The following is a 23,700-nucleotide window of genomic DNA, read 5'->3' on the forward strand; positions in this document are numbered from 1 at the left end:
AATTTGTAACCTATCATTAAAATCATCCATTGTACCTGAAGACTGGAGGGTGGCCAATGTAACCCCAATATTTAAAAAGGGCTCCAGGGTGATCCGGGTAACTATAGACCAGTGAGCCTGGCTTCAGTGCCAGGAAAAATAGTGGAAACTATTCTCAAGATCAAAATCATAGAGCATATAGAAAGACATGGTTTAATGGAACACAGTCAACATGGATTTACCCAAGGGAAGTCTTGCCTAACAAATATGCTTCATTTTTTTCAAGGGTTTAATAAACATGTGGATAAAGGTGAACCAGTAGATGTAGTGTATTTGGAATTTCAGAAGGCATTTGACAAAGTCCCTCATGAGAAGCTTCTAAGAAAGCTAAAAAGTCATGGGATAGGAGGCGATGTTCTTCGTGGATTACAAACTGGTGGTTAAAAGACAGGAAACAGAGGGATTAAATGGTCAATTTTCTCAGTGGAAAAGGGTAAACAGTGGAGTGCCTCGGGGATCTGTACTTGGACTGGTGCTTTTCAATATAGTTATAAATGATCTAGAAAAGAATACGACAAGTGAGGTTATCAAATTTGCGGATTGTGATACATTACAGGAGGACCTTGCAAGACTGGAAGATTGGGCATCCAAATGGCAGATGAAATTTAATGTGGACAAGTGCAAGGTGTTGCATATAGGGAAAAATAACCCTTGCTGTAGTTACACGATGTTAGGTTCCATATTAGGAGCTACATCCCAGGAAAAAGATCTAGCCATCATAGTGGATAATACTTTAAAATCGTTGGCTCAGTGTGCTGCAGCAGTCAAAAAAGCAACCAGAATGTTAGGGATTATTGAAGGAAGGAAATCGTTAATAAAACAGAAAATGTCATAATGCCTCTGTATCGCTTCATGGTGAGACCACACCTTGAATACTGTGTACAGTTCTGGTCGCCACATCTCAAAAAAGATATAGTTGCGATGGAGAAGGTAAAGAGAAGGGCAACCAAAATGATAAAGGGGATGGATCAGCTCCCCTATGAGGAAAGACTGAAGAGGTTAGGGCTGTTCAGCTTGGAGAAGAGACAGCTGATAGAGGTCTTTAAGATCATGAGAGGTCTTGATCGAGTAAATGTGATTCGGTTATTTACACTTATTTATTTATTTATTTAAGAGGTTTTATATACTGATGCTCATGAAAAATCATATCGCGTCGGTTTACATATAACTTTAGTTGGAATTACAATAAACAGGGGGTTTAACCTGGAGAAACAACTCTAGGGAGAGTCACAAACAAGAATAGAGGTGGAGGAAGAGTGATAGCGTTAATAACATTAACATTAAAGTAACAATAACGATATCTGTGTTAAGTAATGCGGTTAGAGTCTTATGGCACTTTCAAATAATAGAAGGACTAGGGGGCATTCCATGAAGTTAGCATGTAGCACATTTAAGGCTAATTGGAGAAAATTTTTTTCACTCAACGCACAATAAAGCTCTGGAATTTGTTGCCAGAGGATGCGGTTAGTGCAGTTAGTGTAGCTGGGTTCAAAAAAGGTTTGGATAAGTTCTTGGAGGAGAAGTCCATTGACGCTATTAATCAGGTTTACTTACAGGAAATCTGTAAGGAATATTTCCTGGTAAATTGTTCAAAACTTGAAAATAAAGAATTAAAAAAAAAATCAGGTTTACTTACGGGCTGATACAGTAAAATTTGCAGGAGAGCCAGCACTCCGAGGCGAGCGCCCGCTCTCCCAACTCATGCCCGGAGCGTACTGTACTGTATCGGCCTGTTAGGGAATAGCCACTGCTATTGACTGCATCAGTAGCATGGGATCTTCTTAGCATTTGGATAATTGCCAGGTTCTTGTGGCCTGGTTTGGCCTCTGTTGGAAACAGGATGCTGGGCTTGATGGACTCTTGGTCTGACCCAGCATGGCAATTTCTTATGTTCTTATATCTAAATAAATATGCCATTTGGAAAGCCCAAATAATATAATGTGAAATTCTTTTTGGTTCGATGCTTGTGATTATGAGCTGAAAGCACTAAATTAAAAAAAAGATGGGCATGGAGAACTGACCCAAAGGCAACGCTGTGTACTACTACACTGGGGCTTCTGCTCCTTGGGCCAGCTAGGGCTGGAAATTGGAGTTCCAGCTATCGTGCAACAGTTAAACCTAGTAGCTAGACTCAGGTTGTAAATATATTGGGTTCCAAAGGGAGTTGTGGTCTGTGGACCTTAGCTGAGGACTGTACCTGCCAAGAGTGGGGATCGATATAGGTTTTAAAAATGGTGGAAAACCCCAGGTAGTTACAGGTGAAGGCTTATGGTGTCATATCCCCAATGGAAGCCACTGCCAATGGAGCTGGAAACTCAAAGGGGCAAAAGGAAACTGCAGGGCCATTTAAAAAATGTAAAATAAATAAATAAGATGGTGGAGAATAGGGTAGGCAGCTGCCACTGAATTCTGAACTAGGACTCCTGGCCTTGGAAAGTTGTTGATGTGTTCACATGAGTGAGTCTTAAAAACAGGACACTTTCTTTTTGCAGTTAACAGGTTCAGTAAATTTGAAGTAGGAGGAGAGATATGTGGAAAGTTATTTCCATGGGTAATAACATTTTCACTACAGAGATATGTGAAGAACTGTTATCAAATTACAGCAATATTTAGTCATTGTTTCACAGCACATTTTTTCTGCTCTTTCAAACTCCCAAGCACAGTACACAGAATGGTAATGGATGCTTTTGACACTGTACTCTGGCTTTTACTGCTTACTGCTGTTCTCTCTCGTCCTGTGTAATATGAATCACTTAAGATGCAGCAGATGATTTTAATGTTATTGGTTATGTGAAACTTACATACAGTACTTAAGCCTATTTTATGGCTTACTTTCTAGATGTTATGCAGTCCCCATTATTACACCACAAGCATGGAACCTCAAATTTAATAGGTAATATTTAATTAGTTTTAAGCATATACTCCTTGAAATGTCATTCCTGATATATACTAGAATACCTCTTCTCTCATTTGCTGGCTCTCTCTGGTGGCATTTCTTCCTTTTCCATGTAAATTTCCCTCTCCTGACCAGATCTTTTCCATGATCCAGGCCTTGACATAGTTACAACAAGCCCCAGGTTGCCCCCAACACAACTCATTTCTTTTCACTTTTCCTATTATTTGAATTTTCTTCTCACCTTGTATACATGTAAATTATTTATTTTATTTAAAAATGCTTATATATTGCCATAGTCAATTGTAGTAAATCTGTTGTAGATCGGTTGCTGGAGGAGTTAGCAATCTGTGATGAATACGTCTCCTGTGAAGGAGGAGTTAGCAAACTGTTATGCTCCGTGGGCAGAGTTAGCAATCTGTATGGAACTGCTCCTGAGGAAGGAGGAGTTAGCAATCTGATATGCTCAGCTCCTGTAGAGGGAGCAGATAACAATCTGATAGAGGTTAGACTGCGGAGCTAGCAATCTGTAATGAATCTGTAGCTGAAGACTCCTGATGGAGAAGGAGTAGCAATCTGTTACCAGCGGAGTGCTTGAAGAGGGCACTCAGCTGTAAAGGAATGTAGATAGGTGGATTCTTGGGCCGATGGCAGATGACTGCGCCCCCAGGAGGATATCCTGAGAGGGATCACCGGCTAGGCTTGGGTATGGACACAGACACAGAAAATTCTTTTATTAGACAGGTTAGTAGAACCACCAGAGGTGGCAGTAGTGAGCTAATGTGCCTGCCAGGGCTGAAGTCCCTCAGGTACTGGAACCGCGATCCCAGGGTTGCTGAGCTGTAGAGAAACTACAGATAGTGAATAGACAGGGTATGCTGTATTCATAGCCAGAACTAGATGACAAAACTCACATAAGGTCTTGAGGAAGCTCAGTAGCTGGAAAGGGTTATGCCCTCGAGAAGCGAGTAGCTGGTTCCAGGGAAAACTCTGAGAGAGCGATGGCAACTCACAATTGTCTGTATCTGCGATAGCTTCCAGGCAGTAGGGAATCTTCAGAGTGTTCAGGAACATGGGCCCTCGAGGAGCGAGTACCGGTTCCTATCGGCAATCTGAAATAAAGAAAAGAGAGCGAGGCCCCCGAGGAGCGGGTACCCCTGGTAAGTCCAAGGAGGCAGAGTAGCGTAGAGAGAAGCGAGTCAAATGAATCCCCGCTATCAATCCTTGCTAACTCAATTCGATAGCGAATACTGAGACCTTTTATATTGGAAGCGGATGACGTCATCTCGGGGGACACCCCCAAGGTTCGCGCCCTTGCTGGTACATCAATCGGAGCACGCGCCCTACGTCATCAGGCAACATGGCGGATCCGCAGTGTCGTGCCGGTCCGGGGACGCCGGAGGGAGACAGCAAGAAGGTGCCGCTGCATCAAACCGTCCATCAGACCCGGAGGGAGTCGCCACAGAGGTAAGGAGGGCGGGATGAGGGCGTCAAGCAGCGACGGACGCAACATCAATACAATCGATTCACTGTAGTTTACAGACTTTATAACGTAAAATCCACTATGACACAATCAACAAATAAACAAATAAATGCTCATGATGCCATTCGTAGAACAGTACCTTCAAACCAGATAAACTTATGAACAAAAGCAGTCTTCAGTTTGTAAAAGCCTGTAAAAATAATACACTTTAACCTGTTTATGAAAAATCTAGTCCAGTAACTCCCTATTTTCCTTAAATATTTGAAAAAAAAAAAACCAACCTAGTAAAACGCACTTAGCCATAAAACGTTAGTAGGGACAAATTTCACTTCTACAAAGTTCTCTAAAAGGGTTAATTTGCATGCTACTTGTAAATAAAAACTGATTCTTCTTCAGTGTCAGAGAGTGCAACTCTGGCTGATGTCCAGTTATGCAACCATGATCCACCTGTGATCCATCAGATTTCAATCAATACAATGAAAAGGGTGATGTATTTAATGCACCCCGTTTCATGTAAACCAGCAAGATATGTCCTCATGATTGCCGGTATATAAAAACCTTAAATAAATAAATAAATAAAATAAATAAACAATAGGGTGACTGAAGTCTTGTTTGCAAGGTGGCATTAAAAGAGATGAAAACATTCTCCTTTTTAGCACATATGGACATGTTAATAAAATGGGAGGAGCACGGCAGGTAACTTAGGTAAGAAAGTGTAATAGGAACCATGTATTAAACCATTCTACTTTACCCACTTGATGACCAACAAGGATTACAAAGGCCAAAATACATGTAGAAGGGAAGGAAATGAGAACGTTAATCTGTTGCATTCAACATTCACACAGCTTCATAACTCTGGATTACACCATGAACTGGAAACATATAACACCTCTACTCTAGGCTTTAGCAAGGCTTCATTCTCATATAATTTTGGGTCAGTTGTATAGTGCATTGCTGTAACAGATCTCTTGATAAAGTAGTTACATTCAAGAATGCTGATCCTATTATTGATAATGTTCCTAACAGTTTCATTCCTTGAACAGTGAATTATTGCTGTAATGATATGAATCATTCATGAGTATCAAAATTATGTACTGAATGATATATCTCCACAAAACTTCATCAGCTTTTAACAAAACTGTTCATATCCTGTCATCTTCAAGATGCTGCAAAATGTTTGGCTCAAAGCATTAACATCGACCTGGAGAAGGTTCTGATTATGGAGCTGAAATATCGAACACAGCAAACAATTTTTTTTGCAAATTTATTAGGAGTGCAAGGTTTCCTGTGCTAAACCTAATGACATTTTTCAATAGATTGTATTATTTACAAACATCTGATATTCCACCTTTTGCCAAAAATGACCTCAAAGTGGATTACAATCAAATTAAAGTAGACTAACAGGTACATTAGCAATAACATTAGGTGTAGGCTTGTGTGCAGTCATCATTGAATCAATGTCTAGACATAGTGGATATTGGTTCTTTTGACCACCAGCGTCCTTTTTAATTAACAGGACTGCTACCAATTTCATGTGCCTTTCACCACAGTCTGTTATCAGTCTGATAGCAAATTATTAAGCAGTCTTACAAAATGATGCAGAGTTAGTTTCCTCCATGGTTTAGCTGGATTTTATAATGACAAATTGTTGCCCTTTGCAGCCAAGAAAATTAAAATGGCTTCTGTAAAGTTTTAACCATGCCTGCAAAGAAAAGGGTGAAAAACCATGCTTCTACTAATAAGTAGCTGCCATGATGCTTGTATACTTGTAGTGAAGATGGCAGGCAAATTCATTGCTATCCTTTCCAAGAATAATTCTGAAACTAAAGTTTATAAACTCTTCCCAAACTTTAAAGAAATTAAACACTCATCTAGAAAAACATTTTCTTCTTTTATTTGTTGAAAATGTCAATAAAAAGTTGCTCCAAATAAAAATGTGTTAGAAAAATCTAATTTGCATAAAAGCAACAGTAAGATATACATAAGAAAATGAGACTACAGATAAGGCATTTATCTAATTACAGAATAACAATGAGCTATTTACAAGGGACTGTAAACAGTAAATATGTAAAACACTGCTATCAGTTTACCATGGCTTCATTTCCTTGTAAATAACCATCTTTGGCTTGTAACATTATAGGGACCCAGGCTTCTAACATAAAAATGTACCAGTTCACATTTAAAATTTATATTCATATTTTCAATTTGGGTCCCATTTAATAACGCTTTTTCCATATGCGCAAAATAGAAAATGACCCATCGGGCCTTATGCAGCAATAAACATAAGGAAAAGCATATTTCCTTACACATGTAAGCCTCCAACCAATTAAGTGACCTGGATTAAACAGGCAGAAGGCAATATAATGCGCCCAATATTTGGTACTAGATCAGCCCCTAAAAGGTGAATTTTAAAAGCCCTATGCGTGCCAAATCCGGGAGATGTACGCGATTGGGACTTGTGCGCGCCACGTGGATTTTAAGATACTCAAAGCCAAACGCATATATCCCTGTATCTTCCCGTATAAGCAGGTGCCGGGATCCCACAACCACGTAACTTCCTTCTGCTATGGACAGTGTGTAATTAGTTAAATTAAAAAAAAAAAAGGGTAGTCAATGGGGTTTTAGGGGTCGGGGCTAGTAGGCTAAAAGGGAGGCAAGTTAGGTAGGGGGTTTAGGAAGTCCGCTCCTTTACTAGGATGAACTGGGAAATAGGTACGTACCTACTAAAATTCCCCCAATTACGCGCTTGAGACAGGATTCGTGCGCAAATGCGCACATCGATATTAAATTGCGCAGGTAGCCGATTTTATAACATGCGCGCATAAATGTACGCAAGTTTTAAAATCGGCACGTCCATGTGCACACGCCGGGAAATACGCGCACATTTACACTCGCAAGTCAGTTTGAAAGTTACCATCTAAATTAGCAGAACTCTGTTTTCAATAAATTGACAAGCACTGCAAATGAATAACACATCAACTTAAATATTTAGGGCCTAATTTTGAAAAGCATTTATATGCTTAAAAATGGGTTTTACATATGTAAATGAACTTTGCCCATGTAAGTGGGCTTTTGAAAATTGCTACAATATATGCTATCGAGTTGTCCATATGATTTACCTGCGTATATGCACCTTACGTGGGTAAATGGCTTTTGAAAATTGCTACAATTGTAGTTAACATTTATCTATGTAAATCCTTTTAAACATTACTACTTTAATATATAAATATACATCTCTACCCTGTTCATATGAGTAAATGATTCTTAACACTAAGGGCCTCATTTTCCAATATCGCACGGTATCGCATGCGATACCAAAAAGGGGTCTTACCTGATGCTAATAAGCATGTGTATTGCAAATTGCGATAACAGCTATGCAACATGCTCTTAGCGCAAGTTGCACTATTATCCCAATTCCCGCTACATATCGCAGTTCACGATGTTTCCAGACAGCCTGTTTCAGTGTTCTGCAGGCTAGAGGAGAGAGAGAGAGAGAGAGAGAGAAGAGAGACTTGCTATAGTGTCTCTTCCCTAGAAGGTATTTGTATCCCTATGAGAAGCTCACCTAGTAACTCGAGGTGGGGATTGGGGATGGAACAAGCTAGTTTGGGAGAACATTGCCCAAATCTCATCTTGGAGTGAGTTTCCTCACTCCGAAGGCCATCAAATCTTCACAAGAGACCACTGTTCTGTTCGTACGTCTCATGTTGAATGTGAAAGTGGCCCCAACCCCCTACACTCATACCTAATCCCCACCTCGAGTTACTAGGTGAGCCTCTCATAGGGATACAAATACCTGTCTAGGGAAGAGACACTATAGCAAGTCCTCTCTCTCTCTCTCTCTCTCTCTCTCTCTCCTCTCTCTCTCCTCCCCCCCCCCTCACCCCCCCACCCCCCCCCCCCCCCCCCCCCCCCCCCTCCTCTCTCTCTCTCCTAGCCTGCAGAACACTGAAACAGGCTGTCTGGAAACATCGTGAACTGTGATAAATCTTTACCGGCCTCTAGCGCACAACGTACCGCAAATGAAAGAGGTGTAGCTATTGGTCGCATTAGGAGCCGTGCTAACACTGCGGCTGTTTCGCGGCACACGATAACTCTTTCCTACTTAACATATACTCCGCCCCCTGAATACAAAATTAAAAATTTGCAATCGCGTTAACGGCTGTTAGCGCGATTTGCGGAATTATCTCCTGCGGTAACTCCTTGGAAAATGACCCCCTAAATGTCTTCTATCGTTTTGTTACAAGATACTGATTGCATTAATCCTTATTTGTATAATGGGATTTGTCACTCCTCCTTAGGGTCAATATATTATTTCTTGCATGGAGTCATTTAAAAACTGCCAGCTGATAGTTTTGATGGGTGATACAATTGTTGCTCATATAATACAGTACATGTTACAAAAGTGTCAATACTCCTTTTTGTGGGAGCATAAAACATTATCACCTCTTCTCTCGTCTAATGATGCCTGCTAAACCAAACCCATGTATTTACAGTGCTTCATGAATACAGTGTTCAGTTTTGTAGTTGCATAGTAAAAACATTACGAACAAACATGGAAGGATGTTAATCTGGGAAGTGGTTTTGCCATAGGAGACATAATGATGCTAAAAATAAATCAAGGACCATTTATCAAAGGCATTTATCTAAATGCACATAAGAGGGGGAAAAAAACCCTTGACAAATAAGGCCACAAGAGTTATGAAAAGTCCTTTTTCATAGATAGCAACAATCATCCTAGAGATTCAGAATATTGACATGAAGACAACCTTGGGAAGAGCTCCAAGAAAACAAGTCCCCTTTTAAGACTGCAAATTGCACTAGTCGTGTAGCCCTTGAGATGCATGTCAAAGGTAATAGACTCATGTGAATTTGTAGTGTGTGTTTAATTAACAGAATTCATGGAAAAAGAGAGATTTTGTTTTGCACAACTTTCAGAAGTGCAAGAAAAGATGATGGCAGCACAGGCAGTGTCCTTTAGCAATATTAAGTCACTAAAAGTGTAGCATATCTGTGACAAGTCTGCCCCATGATTTTATTTTTTTTTTTAAATATACATGCAAAACCTTACTTAAATAATGCAGATCTGTAATAAACTTTAAATTCCTAATACAAGAAGGCAACCTGAGAACAATCTCTTTGGTCACAGCATAAATGGCTTGTGTTTTTTTTTTTTCATTAGAACATTTTGGGCCAAATTTTAAAAGGTGCGCGCGAGCATAGATTTGTTCGCGCCGGGTTGCGCGAACAAATCTACGCCCGATTTCATAACATGCGCGCGTTGCCACGCGCATGTTATAAAATCCAGGGTCAGCGCGCACAAGGGGGTGCACAATTGTGCAACTTGCGCGTGCCGAGTTGCGCAGCCTTCCTCCATTCCCTCCCTTCCCCTACCTAACTCGCCCCCAAGCCCTACCTAGAAACCCCCCCCCCCATTACCTTTGTGGGTAAGTTGCGCCTGCCTCCTGGCAGGCACAGCTTACGCGCACCAGCCGACGGCTGGCCCGCGATCCCGGGCACAGCGACAAATGGCCGCTGTGCTTGAGGCTCCGGCCATGCCCCCGGACTGCCCACGCCCTGCCCCTTTTTGCAAGCCCCTGGACATACATGCGTCCCGGGGCTTGCGCGCGCCGCCGAACCTATGCAAAATAGGCTCGGCGTTCGCAGGGGCAGATTTTCTCGGGTTACGCGCGTAGCCTTTGAAAATCTGCCCCATTGAGCACACTATTTTTTGCACTAGTGACCAGTTCATCACAGCATGTTTTGCAATCAGGTTTTAGACTTGCAAATTCTCTAAATGCAGTAAAAAGGAAGTAACAAACCATGATCAAGCTATGTATACTCCTATGTTTGCAAGTATGTCTGTCCTATACCAGTATAAAATACTGGAAGATCTAAAATTAGAAAATAAATAGAAGTTCAGAGACTGAAAACTTATTATATGGAAGCCATGCCGAGGAAATGGAGGGAAATAATTGCTTAACTGACCTGAGTAACTCAGGGTTCTCTAATGCATTATGGAGCATATTCAGCAACTGAACTAACAGAGCAGCTCCAGAACCAACTGTTCCAAAGGATTAAATGCACACAATTATGTGGCTGGTAACTGCATGCTTCTTAGTTACAAACAAGAATATGAAGGAATTACAAACATACCTGTGCTTTATTCTGAAACCAGCAACCATTCTAAGAAGGGGAACAGACGACATGCTGCCAAAAACCATGCTCTTCATTTCCAGAAAAAGAAGTGACTCAATTTTAAAGCATTCTTTAACATCTGACTTTAGTTTTTCCATTCAATAAATTAAGTAAACAAATGCCCAAATATGAAAAAGATTTAAAAAGTGCTTTAATTTACTCATGAAGCCTTTATCTGAGAAGCAATCATTAGCAGACTAAGGCCCGGATTTTAAAAGGCCTGGCCACGCGAGTAAGTCCCAGGGCTTCGGAAAAGGGGCAGAGCGATCCGGGGGGCAGGGCGGGATCAGAGGTTCCTGGCACAGCGGCCTTTTGCTGCTGTGCCGGGGGATTGCAGGCTGCCGGTGTGCGCAACCTGTGCCTGCCCCGAGGCAGGTTAAGGTGGTCAGGGGGTCTAGGTAAGGGTTAGGGGGCGGGTAGGTTAGGGGAAGGGGAAGGGAGGTTAGTTTAGGGGATTGGGAATGGGGTAAGGCCGTGGGCATCTGCGCGCGCAAATTGCATTAATGTGCACCCCCTTGCACAAGCCGACCCCCGATTTTATAACATATGCGATTGTTATAAAATAGCTCATCCATGTGTGCGCGCCGGGTAGCGCGCACACATGGACGCGTGCGTGTAAGTCTGAAAGTCTACCCCTAAATGTTCAGTCAATATAATTCAATAGGTATAATGAGGTATTGACTGCTGCAGATGAGCTGTCATTTATTGACTGTGTTGTAGGTGGCCATTTACTACACTTGCATTTTCTTATCGAATGGAAACTAGACAGCAAATTCAACTCTTACATTTTTGTTTTTTTTTTTAAATCAAAGAGAATAAAGACCAAGAACAGGCAAAGCATCCACTTCTGCTTCCCAAGAAAATGTGCAGTCCCATGTAACTGTCAAAAGCTTAGTCCAGTATTTAAGCTAAATTTGAAGACCAATGGCTCGTTTCATCCCAAACACACTCATTGTTTGCTTCAACAGCCTCCTCACCATCTTTTCTAATTCTTTTCTTGACTTCTGTTCCTCATCCAAACATTGTTTCATCCTTTTATTCTCCTATTGGGGAGGTTGGAGAAAAAAAAAAGAAAAACATTTTTTCCTAAAGATATACCTTGACCCCTTGAAGCTTCTTGCCATCATTTTTAATATATTTTGCTACTCATGACACCGAACAGGCAACTAGGATTTAAAAACCATAGCCAAAGGATAAAACATCAAAGGGATGTGGAAGCAAGTTTGCTTACCTGCAAAACAGGGTTCTCTGTAAACAACAGGATGAATCAGCCATTACATGTGGGGTGATGTCATCTAATGAGACCAGGATGCAGTTGTTAGAAGCTTGGATGGACTCACTTTAGAAGATGTTTCCTTCCTGTTGAAGTAGCTAAGTGTTGATGGACCTGGTGATGTCCCTTCTGTAGCAGGACCAGATGTCGACAAAATCAGTCCTGGTTCCTTAGGCATATAGCCACGATGGTACATCTAGTTCCTGTCTGCACATGCAGGGTCTCCAGTGGGCCCTCTGAGGCCAATGTGAGCAGCTCTATCAGCCATTATCTCATAAAATGTGTATCTTCTGAGATGAGAGTAATGGATAAATCCAAAGGTTATAATGGGGGGTCTTTTGCTATGCATTTTGGCACATCATGTGACCCTTTTTACTGATGCCTCCAGCAGGAGAGTGCACACTGGCAAAGCATGGACCCAAGGAACTTGGGACCTAGCAAGAGAGTCACCTGCACCTTCTGGAATTACGAACCATCCATTATGCTCTCTCTCTCATGTACTCTCAGGAACACGTAGACGCCACTGCTAGACATTTTGTGAACACTCTCAGGACTGCCGAGAGGCCAAAAGGGAGCACCTTGTACTGAAGGTGCATTTCCTTCATCATAAATCTGAAGAACCTCTGGTAGGTGAGGTAAACAGTATGTGAGCATAAGAACATAAGAAATTGCCATGCTGGGACAGACCAAGGGTCCATCAAGCCCAGCATCCTGTTTCCAACAGAGGCCAAAAACCAGGCCACAAGAACCTGGCAATTACCCAAACACTAAGAAGAACCCATGCTACTGATGCAATTAATAGCAGTGGCTATTCCCTAAGTATAACTTTTCTCTTCCAACAAGCTTTCCCAGACGCTTAATCTTACTATGACTGACAGACTTCCATCCCTTAACTATGGACACTGTATAAAGTACAACTATGGACACTGTATAAAGTATAACTTTTCTCTTCAACAAGCTTTCCCAGACGCTTAATCTTACTATGACTGACAGACTTCCATCCCTTAACTATGGACACTGTATAAAGTACTACTTTTAAGAATCTGCAACTGGACAATTATCTGTGAGCTCAAAAATTCACTTTAAAAAAAAAAAAAAAAAATTCACTTTATTTCATATATATATTAGGCATTGCCTATATTTATATTTATTGCTACGTTAAATAGTTATACTTCTTATATAAAATATTATATTTCTTTATTTATTACCAGTTAAAATATTATCACTTTATTTAGCACTATGTTAAATTGTCAACCAGTTATACTGTTCCATATGTTATACGGTTCCATGTAAAGCTCCGCTATCTGTTGAGCAGTTCTTCGTTTTATGTAAACCGGAGTGATTTGTAGTCCCTACTAGAACTTCGGTATATAAAATTAAAAATAAATAAATAAATAAATAAATAAATATAATTGATTAATAGCCATTAATGGACTTCTCCTCCAAGAACTTATCCAAACCTTTTTGAACCCAGCTACACTAACTGCACTAACTACCTTCTCTGGCAACAAATTCCAGAGCTTTATTGTGTGTTGAGTGAAAAAGAATTTTCTCCAATTAGTCTTAAATGTGTTACTTGCTAACTTCATGGAATGCCCCCTAGTCCTTCTATTATTCGAAAGTGTAAATAACCGAGTCACATCTACTCGTTCAAGACCTCTCATGATCTTAAAGACCTCTATCATATCCCCCCTCAGCCGTCTCTTCTCCAAGCTGAACAGCCCTAACCTCTTCAGCCTTTCCTCATAGGGGAGCTGTTCCATCCCCTTTATCATTTTGGTTGCCCTTCTCTGTACCTTCTCCATCACAACTATATCTTTTTTGAGATGCGGCGACCAGAATTGTACACAGTATTCAAGGTGCGGTCTCACCATGGAGCGATACAGAGGCATTATGACATTTTCCGTTCTATTAACCATTCCCTTCCTAATAATTCCTAACATTCTATTTGCTTTTTTGACTGCTGCAGCACACTGAGCCGACGATTTTAAAGTATTATCCACTATGATGCCTAGATCTTTTTCCTGGGTGGTAGCTCCTAACATGGAACCTAACATTGTGTAACTACAGCAAGGGTTATTTTTCCCTATGTGCATCACCTTGCACTTGTCCACATTACATCTGCCATTTGGATGCCCAATCTTCCAGTCTTGCAAGGTCCTCCTGTAATGTATCACAGTATGCCTGTGATTTAACTACTCTGAATAATTTTGTATCATCCGCAAATTTGATAACCTCACTCGTCGTATTCCTTTCCAGATCATTTATATATATTGAAAAGCACCGGTCCCAATACAGATCCCTGAGGTACTCCACTGTTTACCCTTTTCCACTGAGAATATTGTCCATTTAATCCTACTCTCTGTTTCCTGTCTTTTAACCAGTTTGTAATCCACGAAAGGACATCGCCTCCTATCCCATGACATTTTAGTTTTCGTAGAAGCCTCTCATGAGGGACTTTGTCAAATGCCTTCTGAAAATCCAAATACACTACATCTACTGGTTCACATTTATCCACATGTTTATTAACCCCTTCAAAAAAATGAAGCAGATTTGTTAGGCAAGACTTCCCTTGGGTAAATCCATGTTGACTGTGTCCCATTAAATCATGTCTTTCTATATGCTCTACAATTTTGATCTTCAGAATAGTTTCCACTATTTTTCCCGGCACTGAAGTCAGGCTCACTGGTCTATAATTACCCGGATCGCCCCTGGAGCCTTTTTTAAATATTGGGGTTACATTGGCCACCCTCCAGTCTTCAGGTACAATGGATGATTTTAATGATAGGTTACAAATTTTAACTAATAGATCAGAAATTTCATTTTTGAGTTCCTTCAGAACCCTAGGATGCATACCATCTGGTCCAGGTGATTTGCTACTCTTTAGTTTGTCAATCTGGCCTACTACATCTTCCAGGTTCACAGTGATTTCGTTCAGTTCGTCTGAGTCATCACCCCTGAAAACCATCTCCGGAACTGGTATCTCCCAACATCCTCATTAGTAAACACGGAGGCAAAGAATTCATTTAGTCTTTCTGCAATGGCCTTATCTTCCCTAAGAGCCCCTTTAACCCCTCTGTCATCTAATGGTCCAACCAAGGCAGGCAGAGCTCCATAAGCATCTTTCAGATCCAGTGCGCACATCCAATCTTCTGTGCCATAGCTGTAGCCTCCATGATAGAGGATTCTTGTGCTTATGCACCATAATGCTGTGCTCTGCTGAAATTGAAGGAGCCATAGCTTGCCATGCTGAGGGGACCAACTGTGTCCTGGTATGCATGCTCCATGCCAATGAGATAGATAGCACTCTACTTGGCATAAGGGTCAGGAAAGAATAAATGGCTTGGCGCCATGGGGATATTCAGCACTATCAAAGATAATGGCTCCTGTGCCCGGAAGCCCTCTTATCTTGGTGTCATAGGCCTGCTCCAGCAGAGCTCCTCATCTTCTTTGGTGCCAAGGGAGATGGTCCAGGAGGAGATTCCTCATGCCACTTCAGTGCTCTTCTAAATGCCTCATTCAGCACTATGGACTTGTGTGCCTCATTCAATCCCCTGACGTGGTGGGATCTGAGACCTTGCACCACTAGAGGTGTGCCTTTCTTGACTTGTAGGAAAGAGGGGGAGCAGAATCTCATCTTGACTTCATGTGATACCAGGAATTCGACAAAACTTCACTCTGACAAGAGGAGTGGCTCTGCTGCCTGACTTTTCTCTGAGGCTTCGGATTCTTAACCTTCTGCAGGGGCTTTCATCTTCCAAGCGCAGTACTGCTGCACCCAGATGTATTCCACAAATTAAGAAAGATGGAAAGAAGGCAAAACGATTACCGGCATGGTTAAAAGGGGAGGTGAAAGAAGCTATTTTAGCCAAAAGATCTTCATTCAAAAATTGGAAGAAGGATCCAACAAAAGAAAATAGGATAATACATAAACGTTGGCATGTTAAATGTAAGACATTGATAAGACAAATTTGCAAAGAAGTTGGCCGTAGAGGCAAAACCTCACAGTAAATACTTTTTAAATATATCCGAAGCAGAAAGCCTGTGAGGGAGTCAGTTGGACAGTTAGATGATCGAGGGGTTAAAGGGGCACTTAGAGAAGATAAGCCCATCGTGGAAAGATTAAATGATTTCTTTGCTTCGGTGTTTACTGAAGAAGATGTTGGGGAGGTACCCGTACTGGAGAAGGTTTTCATGGGTAATGATTCATGGATGACTGAATCAAATCACAGTGAACCTAGAAGATGTGGTAGGCCTGATTGACAAACTGAAGAGTAGTAAATCACCTGAACCGGATGGTATACACCCCAGAGTTCTGAAGGAACTAAAAAATGAAATTACAGACCTATTAGTAAAAATTTGTAACCTATCATTAAAATCAGCCATTGTACCTAAAGACTGGAGGATAGCTAATGTAACCCCAATATTTAAAAAGGGCTCCAGGGGCGATCCGGGAAATTACAGACCGGTTAGCCTGACTTCAGTGCCAGGAAAAATAGTGAAAAGTGTTCTAAACATCAAAATCACAGAACATATAGAAAGACATGGTTTAATGGAACAAAGTCAGCATGGCTTTACCCAAGGCAAGTCTTGCCTCACAAATCTGCTTCACTTTTTTGAAGGAGTTAATAAACATGTAGATAAAGGTGAACCAGTAGATGTAGTATACTTGGATTTTCAGAAGGCGTTTGACAAAGTTCCTCATGAGAGGCTTCTAGGAAAAGTAAAAAGTCATGGGATAGGTGGCGATGTCCTTTCGTGAATTGCAAACTGGCTAAAAGACAGGAACAGAGAGTAGGATTAAATGGACAATTTTCTCAGTGGAAGGGAATGGGCAGTGGAGTGCCTCAGGGATCTGTATTGGGACCCTTACTTTTCAATATATTTATAAATGATCTGCAAAGAAATACGACGAGTGAGGTAATCAAATTTGCAGATGATACAAAATTGTTCAGAGTAGTTAAATCACAAGCAGATTGTGATAAATTGCAGGAAGACTGGAAAATTGGGCATCAAAATGGCAGATGAAATTTAATGTGGATAAGTGCAAGGTGATGCATATAGGGAAAAATAACCCATGCTATAGTTACACAATGTTAGGTTCCATATTAGGTGCTCAACCCAAGAAAGAGATCTAGGCGTCATAGTGTATAACACATTGAAATTGTTGGTTCAGTGTGCTGCGGCAGTCAAAAAAGCAAACAGAATGTTGGGAATTATTAGAAAGGAAATGGTGAATAAAACGGAAAATGTCATAATGTTGAGATTACTTACCTGATAATCTCGTTTTCCTTAGTGTATGCAGATGGACTCAGAACAAGTGGGTATAGTGTGCTCGTGCTAGCAGTTGGAGACGGATCTGACGTCAGCATGGGTACATATACCGCCACAGGAAGTGAAGCAACTCAGTAATCTTCCTTGCAAAAGCTTTATGGATATATGTGTGACTGACCGATCGATTAAATGAACAGGATTACCCTGACCGATTGATGGTAGCTGGAGACCGCCAGCGTTCCCAACCGGAAGGCGTCGACACCCGGCAGGGTGGATGGCCTATTATAAGAAAACATGGCTTACCGTGAGTCGGTGAATCCCCATGTATACCGGCAGCCGGGCGGGATGCTGAGTCCATCTGCATACACTAAGGAAAAGGAGATTATCAGGTAAGTAATCTCCACATTTCCTGTCGTGTAGCAGATGGACTCATTACAAATGGGATGTACAAAAGCTACTCCCGGACTGGGTGGGAGGCTGCCCGAGGACCGTTTAGGATTGCCCTCGCAAATGCTGAGTCCTCCCTGGCCTGGATGTCCAGACGGTAGAATCTGGAGAAGGTATGGAGGGAGGACCACGTTGACGCTTTACATATCTCTGCAGGCGACAGCATCCTAGTTTCTGCCCAAGAGGCTGATTGTGCTCTGGTAGAATGAGCCTTGACCTGTAGAGGCGGTAGTTTTCCCGCCTCTATGTAGGCTGCCTTGATAACTTCTTTAATCCAGTGGGCGATGGTCGGCCGTGAGGCCGCTTCCCCTTGCTTCTTCCCGCTGTGCAGGACGAACAGGTGGTCCGTTTTTCGTACTGCTTCTGACATTTCCAGGTATCTGGACAGCAGTCTGCCGATGTCGAGATGGCGTAGCATTCGACCTTCCTCCGACTTCTTCAAACCTTCCGTGGTAGGCAAGGATATGGTTTGGTTGAGGTGAAATTGTGAGACCACTTTGGGTAAAAAGGAAGGAACCGTGCGAAGATGGATAGCATCTGGAGTGATTCTGAGAAATGGATCACAGCAGGACAGTGCTTGTAGCTCTGAGATGCGGCGTGCGGAACACACAGCCAGCAAGAACACCATCTTCAAGGTTAACAAATGGAGAGACAGGCCTCGAAGGGGCCGGAAGGCGGATCCCGCTAGAAATTCCAATACTAGGTTGAGGTTCCACAGAGGCACTGGCCAGTTCAGTGGCGGGCGAATGTGTTTGACTCCTTTCAGGAAACGTGAAACGTCTGGGTGTTTGGCAATGGGGTTGCCGTCACTCCTGGGACCGTAGCAAGACAGCGCTGCTACCTGAACCTTGATGGAGCTGAGGGACAGACCCTTCTGAAGTCCATCTTGTAGGAAGTCCAAGATGAGAGGAATCTTAGAGGCATGTGAATTGGTGCTGTGAGAGTCGCACCAGGCTTCTAAAACTCTCCAGATCCTTATATATGTTAGGGATGTGGAGAACTTGCGTGCTCGGAGGAGTGTATCTATTACCGGCTCCGAGTATCCTCTTTTCTTCAGTCTAGCCCTCTCAATGGCCAGACCGTAAGAGAGAATTGAGCCGGATCCTCGTGGAGGATGGGACCTTGCCGCAGCAGGTCCCTGTGTGGAGGCAGGCGTAGAGGATTCCCTGCCAGTAGTCTTCTCATGTCTGCGTACCAGAGTCTTCTTGGCCAATCCGGGGCCACTAGAAGAACCAGGCCTCTGTGTCGCTGAATCCTGTGTACAATGGTGCCCAGCAGGGGCCACGGAGGAAAGGCGTATAGCAGGATCCCCTGAGGCCATGGCTGTACCAGGGCATCGATCCCCTGGGCTCGAGGATCCCGCCTGCGGCTGAAATATCTGGGAACTTAAGCGTTGGACCTGTCCACTAATAGGTCCATGGCTGGCGTCCCCCATCGATCCACAATTATCTGAAAAACTGTGGGTGACGGCTGCCACTCCCCCGGGTTTAGGCTTTCTCTGCTGAGGAAGTCTGCCATGGTGTTGTCCTTCCCGGCAATGTGGACGGCGGAGGTGTCCTGAAGATTTGCTTCTGCCCAAATCATCAGGGGAGTTATTTCTAGGGACACTTGTTGGCTTCTGGTGCCGCCCTATCGATTGATGTATGCCACCATGGTGGCGTTGTCTGACATCACTCTGACTGCTCTGTCGCGAAGTCTGTGGGCAAATCGCAGGCACGCTAGCCTGACTGCCCGTGCCTCTAGTTGGTTGATGTTCCACCTTGACTCTTCTCTGGTCCACCGCCCTTGGGTGGTCAGTTCCTCGCAGTGTGCTCCCCATCCGTTCAGGCTGGCATCTGTGGTGAGCAGAATCCAGGTTGGGGAGGACATTCTGGACACCTGGCTCATGTGGCCGGGCTGTAACCACCACTGTAGCTGATTTCGCACTCTGGCCGGCAGAGGTAGGTGTATGGTGTAGTTCTGTGATCGTGGACTCCACCGAGATAGAAGGGCGCGTTGCAATGGTCTCATATGAGCCCGCGCCCATGGCACCACTTCCAGAGTGGATGCCATGAAGCCGAGGACTTGTAGGTAATCCCGAGCTGTGGGCCGGCTGGCGCTCAGCAGGACCTGCAGATGATTCCTGAGTTTTGACTTTCTCTTGGAGGTCAGGCTGACCTTGTCATCTTGGGTGTCGAATTGGACCCCTAGGTATTCCAGCGACTGGGATGGCTGTAGGGAACTCTTCTTTATGTTGACTACCCATCCGAGGCTTTCCAGAAGAGCTATAACTCTGTTGGTTGCCCGGTGACTCTCCTCCGGTGACTTTGCCCTGATCAGCCAATCGTCCAGGTAGGGATGGATGAGAATTCCTTCCTTCCTGAGTGCTGCCGCCACTACTACTATGACCTTGGTAAAGATCCGCGGCGCGGTGGCTAACCCGTAAGGGAAAACTCGGAACTGGAAGTGCTGATTCAGGACTTTGAAGTGTAAATAGCGCTGGTGATCCCGATGGATTGGGATATGCAAGTAGGCTTCCGACAGATCTAGGGAGGTGAGAAACTCCCCTGGCTGTACTGAATTCTTGACAGACCTCAGAGTTTCCATGCGAAAGCTGGGGACCCGTAGGTGTCGATTGACTGACTTGAGGTCCAGGACGGGCCTGAAAGTGCCCTCCTTCTTGGGTACTATGAAATAGATGGAATAATGCCCAGAATTTATCTCTCCTGCAGGTACTTGGATTATGGCTCTTAGGGCCAGGAGCCTCTGTAAGGTCACTTCTAGTGCCGCTTTCTTGATCGGTGAGCAAGGAGATTCCACAAACTTGTTCGGCGGAAGCCGAAGAAAATCCAGGTAATATCCTTCTCGGATGATGGCGAGGACCCACTGGTCTGAAATGATCTCGACCCACCTGCGATAGAAGAGGGTTAGCCTGCCCCCTATGGCTGCTACCCTCAGATGGGTCGGCTGATTGTCATTGTGGGTTACGGCCGGGGCCAGAACCCGGGCCGGTTCTCTTCTTGTTGTGCTTAGTCCGAAAGGGCTGGTTCCTGGCCTGAGAACGAGGTGCTTGATAGCGAGTCCTGTAGGGGTTGAAGCGCTGAGAGTTTCTACCTCTGGATGGTCTAGAAAAAGAACGCTGGCTCCTCCTTGACCTGTTTTCTGGTAGACGGGGTAATGGAGAGGCACCCCATTTAGTAACCCAGATCTTGAGATCGCTGCCGAACAGTAGGGAACCCTTAAAGGGCATTCTTGTGAGTCGTGTCTTGGAGGACGAGTCGTCCGCCCAATTGCATAGCCAAAGCTGTCTCCTGGCTGCCACTGAGGAGGACATTCCCTTGGCTGCCGTACGGACGAGGTCGGAGGCTGCGTCAGTGAGAAATGCGAGAGCTGATTCCATGTCTTCTCCCGGGGTGTTGTTTCTCGCTTGTGATAAACAGGAACGCGTCACCACGGTGCAGCAAGTCGCGATTCATAGGGACATGGCTGCTACCTAAAAGGCTTGTTTCAGAATGGTGTCCATGCGTCGGTCATGCGTATCCTTGAGGGCCGCTCCCCCCTCCACCGGAATGGTGGTGCGCTTCACAATTGCGTTAACTATGGCATCTACCCTGGGGCACGCCAGCAGCTCCTTGGACGCCGGATCCAGAGGGTACATGCCTAACAAGGCCCGACCCCCTTTGAATGAGGCCTCCGGTGCCTTCCATTCCAGATCGATTAGCTGCTGTGCTGCTTGTAGGAGGGGAAAGTGGTGAGCCGTTTGGCGCAGGCCCTCTAGCAGGGGGTTCATTTTAGGGTCCCCTGGGGTGTCCTGGGCAGGAATGGCCAGCTCCGTTAAGCATTATGAGACCAGGCCTGGAAGATCTTCCTTCCGAAAGAAGCGTCTCATGGTCCGATATGGTTCTATCTCCGAGGGAAGTTCACCCTCCTCAGGGGGCTCCTCATGTTCCTCGGAGCAATCCGAATCCCCATAATCGGGGCTGTCGGGTGGCGAGTGGCCGCGCCTAGGTCTCGAGGGTCCAGGGGCCGGATCAACCGGGACGGAAAGACCCATACGAGGAGCAGACTGCATCTGGACAAAGGCGTGAATCCCCTTAAATAATTCTACCCAGGAAAGTGAAGCCGGATCTGGCCGTAGGGGCACCAGGTCTCTTGGGTTCCCTGGCTGCTCGCCGCGGCCTGCTAAGTCCGGTGTGTTCCCTGAGGAACCGCTGGGCTGGGACCAGTCCTGGCCTGGAACTCCCATAGCCTCCTCACATTGGGCACATAGTGAGTCTGCTTCCTCGCTCTGTGTGGCTCTGAGGTTGCATGCTGAGCAGAGGCTTAGAGCTTTCATGCCTGATTCTGGAGGTGCCGGCTCTGTGGACGCATGGGCTCTCTTATGCTCCATTCGCCTGAAATTCGGTGTCGCCCAACGATGTGCGCCTAACACGTGCGCTTAACAGCATGCGCCTAGAACGGGCGTCTTATGAACGTGCACCTATAACGGGCGTCTTATAAATGTGTGCCTATAAACGGGCGTCTTATGAACGTGCGCCTATAACGGGCGTCTTATAAATGTGTGCCTATAACGGGCGTCTTATAAATGTGCGCGTATCCTAGTAGTGTGCGCTTAGTCAACGTGCGCCTATTGCGTGCGCGAACAATGTGCGCCTATCACGTGCGCTAACAACGTGCGCCTATCACGTGCACTAACAACGTGCGCCTATCGCGTGCGCTTAGCAACGTGCGCTTAATTGGCAAAGATGAGTAGGCAGGCAAAATGGCGACCTCCTAGGCGGGCTGCCTCGTAGGCAGGCCCAGTTAGTCCACACTTCCTCGGAGACAAGTAAAGATGTACGCCTTACCTTGTCTTCGGTGCTTCCCGGCTGCAACCCGGGCGGTCTCCGGCTGCGGGGGGGAGAGGGTAAGTACTTTCACCGCCGCGCTTAAGGAAGTGCACCCGCTGCCTCTAGGCCGCGCCTGAACTCGTCTCGCTCGGGGGCCAAGTCCACGCCGGGACCGAGGCTGCCTCTAGGCCGCGCCCGAACTCGTCTCGCTCGGGGGCCAAGCCGCGCCCGAGCCCTTCTCACTCGGGGACCGGGTCCCTGCCGCGAACCGGCCACCGGACCGAGGCTTTTACCTCCGAGGGACCATGGAAGTCAGCTCGGGAAACTCAACTGGGTGAGTGACCGCCTGGTATCACCACAGGAGTGCGGGGCTCGTCTTCAGTAGGTTTCTTCTATGAATTTAGTCGTTAGAATTTGGAAACACGCTCAGCGAGCGTGAGGTAGCTCCAAACTGCTTTGGAGACGGAAATTACTGATTTGCTACACTTCCTGCGGGGGTATATGTACCCGTGCTGACGTCAGATCCATCTCCAACTGCTAGCACGAGCACACTATACCCACTTGTTTTGAGTCCATTTGCTACACGCTAGGAAATTGATTTTGTTTTCCAGCTGGCTCTCAGTCTGGGACAAAAGACGAGGCTATCCATAGAAGACAAGACAGATAGGGTGGGCTCTGGGGAGAGAAGGAGGTTCAGAGCTGCGAGGTTTGTGTCTCTCACCTGCGGAAGTCCAGCAGGGGCCGTGTGGTGGTGGGGATGCCCTCAGCCGGCCAGCTCAGGAAGTGGAACTGTGTCAGTGTGCGCGTCTCCTGTGACTGCACGTTCTTCAGGTAGAAACTGCGCACAAGGAAATCCTCACACCAGATGTGCTCGGAGACCAGGTTCACCTGCCCAGCAGGAAGAGCAGAAAATATTAATACTAGCCTCATCCAGGTGAGATGTAATCTGTACACAGCACCTCTGTACACAGCACCTCTGTACACAGCACCTCTGTAGGGATATACTTACAGCACAACATACAAGCAATGTACAGTTTGTGTTATGTAGATACACACACACATACCCACACTCATACACAGCAATACCACATACACATCCAACACACATCCACAGAGCCCCATACACACACACACACAATAATACAGCCATACACCTCTCCACACACAACCATATACATAAACACACAGTCACTTCCAAAACACTTTCACAGATCTCAAACACCCACATACACTCCCATACACCTCTCCACAGCCATATATACACACACACCACAAACACACAGAC

At 44.7% G+C, this 23,700-nt stretch overlaps 2 protein-coding genes across 2 annotated transcripts in view; one reads left to right on the forward strand and one right to left on the reverse strand.

Annotated features, from left to right (window-relative positions):
- Positions 1-23,700, forward strand: part of DNAJB2 (DnaJ heat shock protein family (Hsp40) member B2) — a 497,647-nt gene that overhangs the window by 389,936 nt on the left and 84,011 nt on the right. The gene's annotated exons all lie outside the window — the stretch shown is intronic.
- PTPRN (protein tyrosine phosphatase receptor type N) overlaps positions 1-23,700 on the reverse strand; it is a 279,044-nt gene that overhangs the window by 24,790 nt on the left and 230,554 nt on the right. Inside the window, exon 23 of the mRNA XM_029604982.1 lies at positions 23,137-23,303. Coding sequence (XP_029460842.1) covers positions 23,137-23,303 — 167 coding nt within the window. The remainder of the gene's footprint in view (positions 1-23,136; positions 23,304-23,700) is intronic.

This window comes from Rhinatrema bivittatum, chromosome 6 (genome assembly GCF_901001135.1).
Source record: "Rhinatrema bivittatum chromosome 6, aRhiBiv1.1, whole genome shotgun sequence".
Classification (NCBI taxonomy): Eukaryota; Metazoa; Chordata; class Amphibia; order Gymnophiona; family Rhinatrematidae; genus Rhinatrema; species Rhinatrema bivittatum.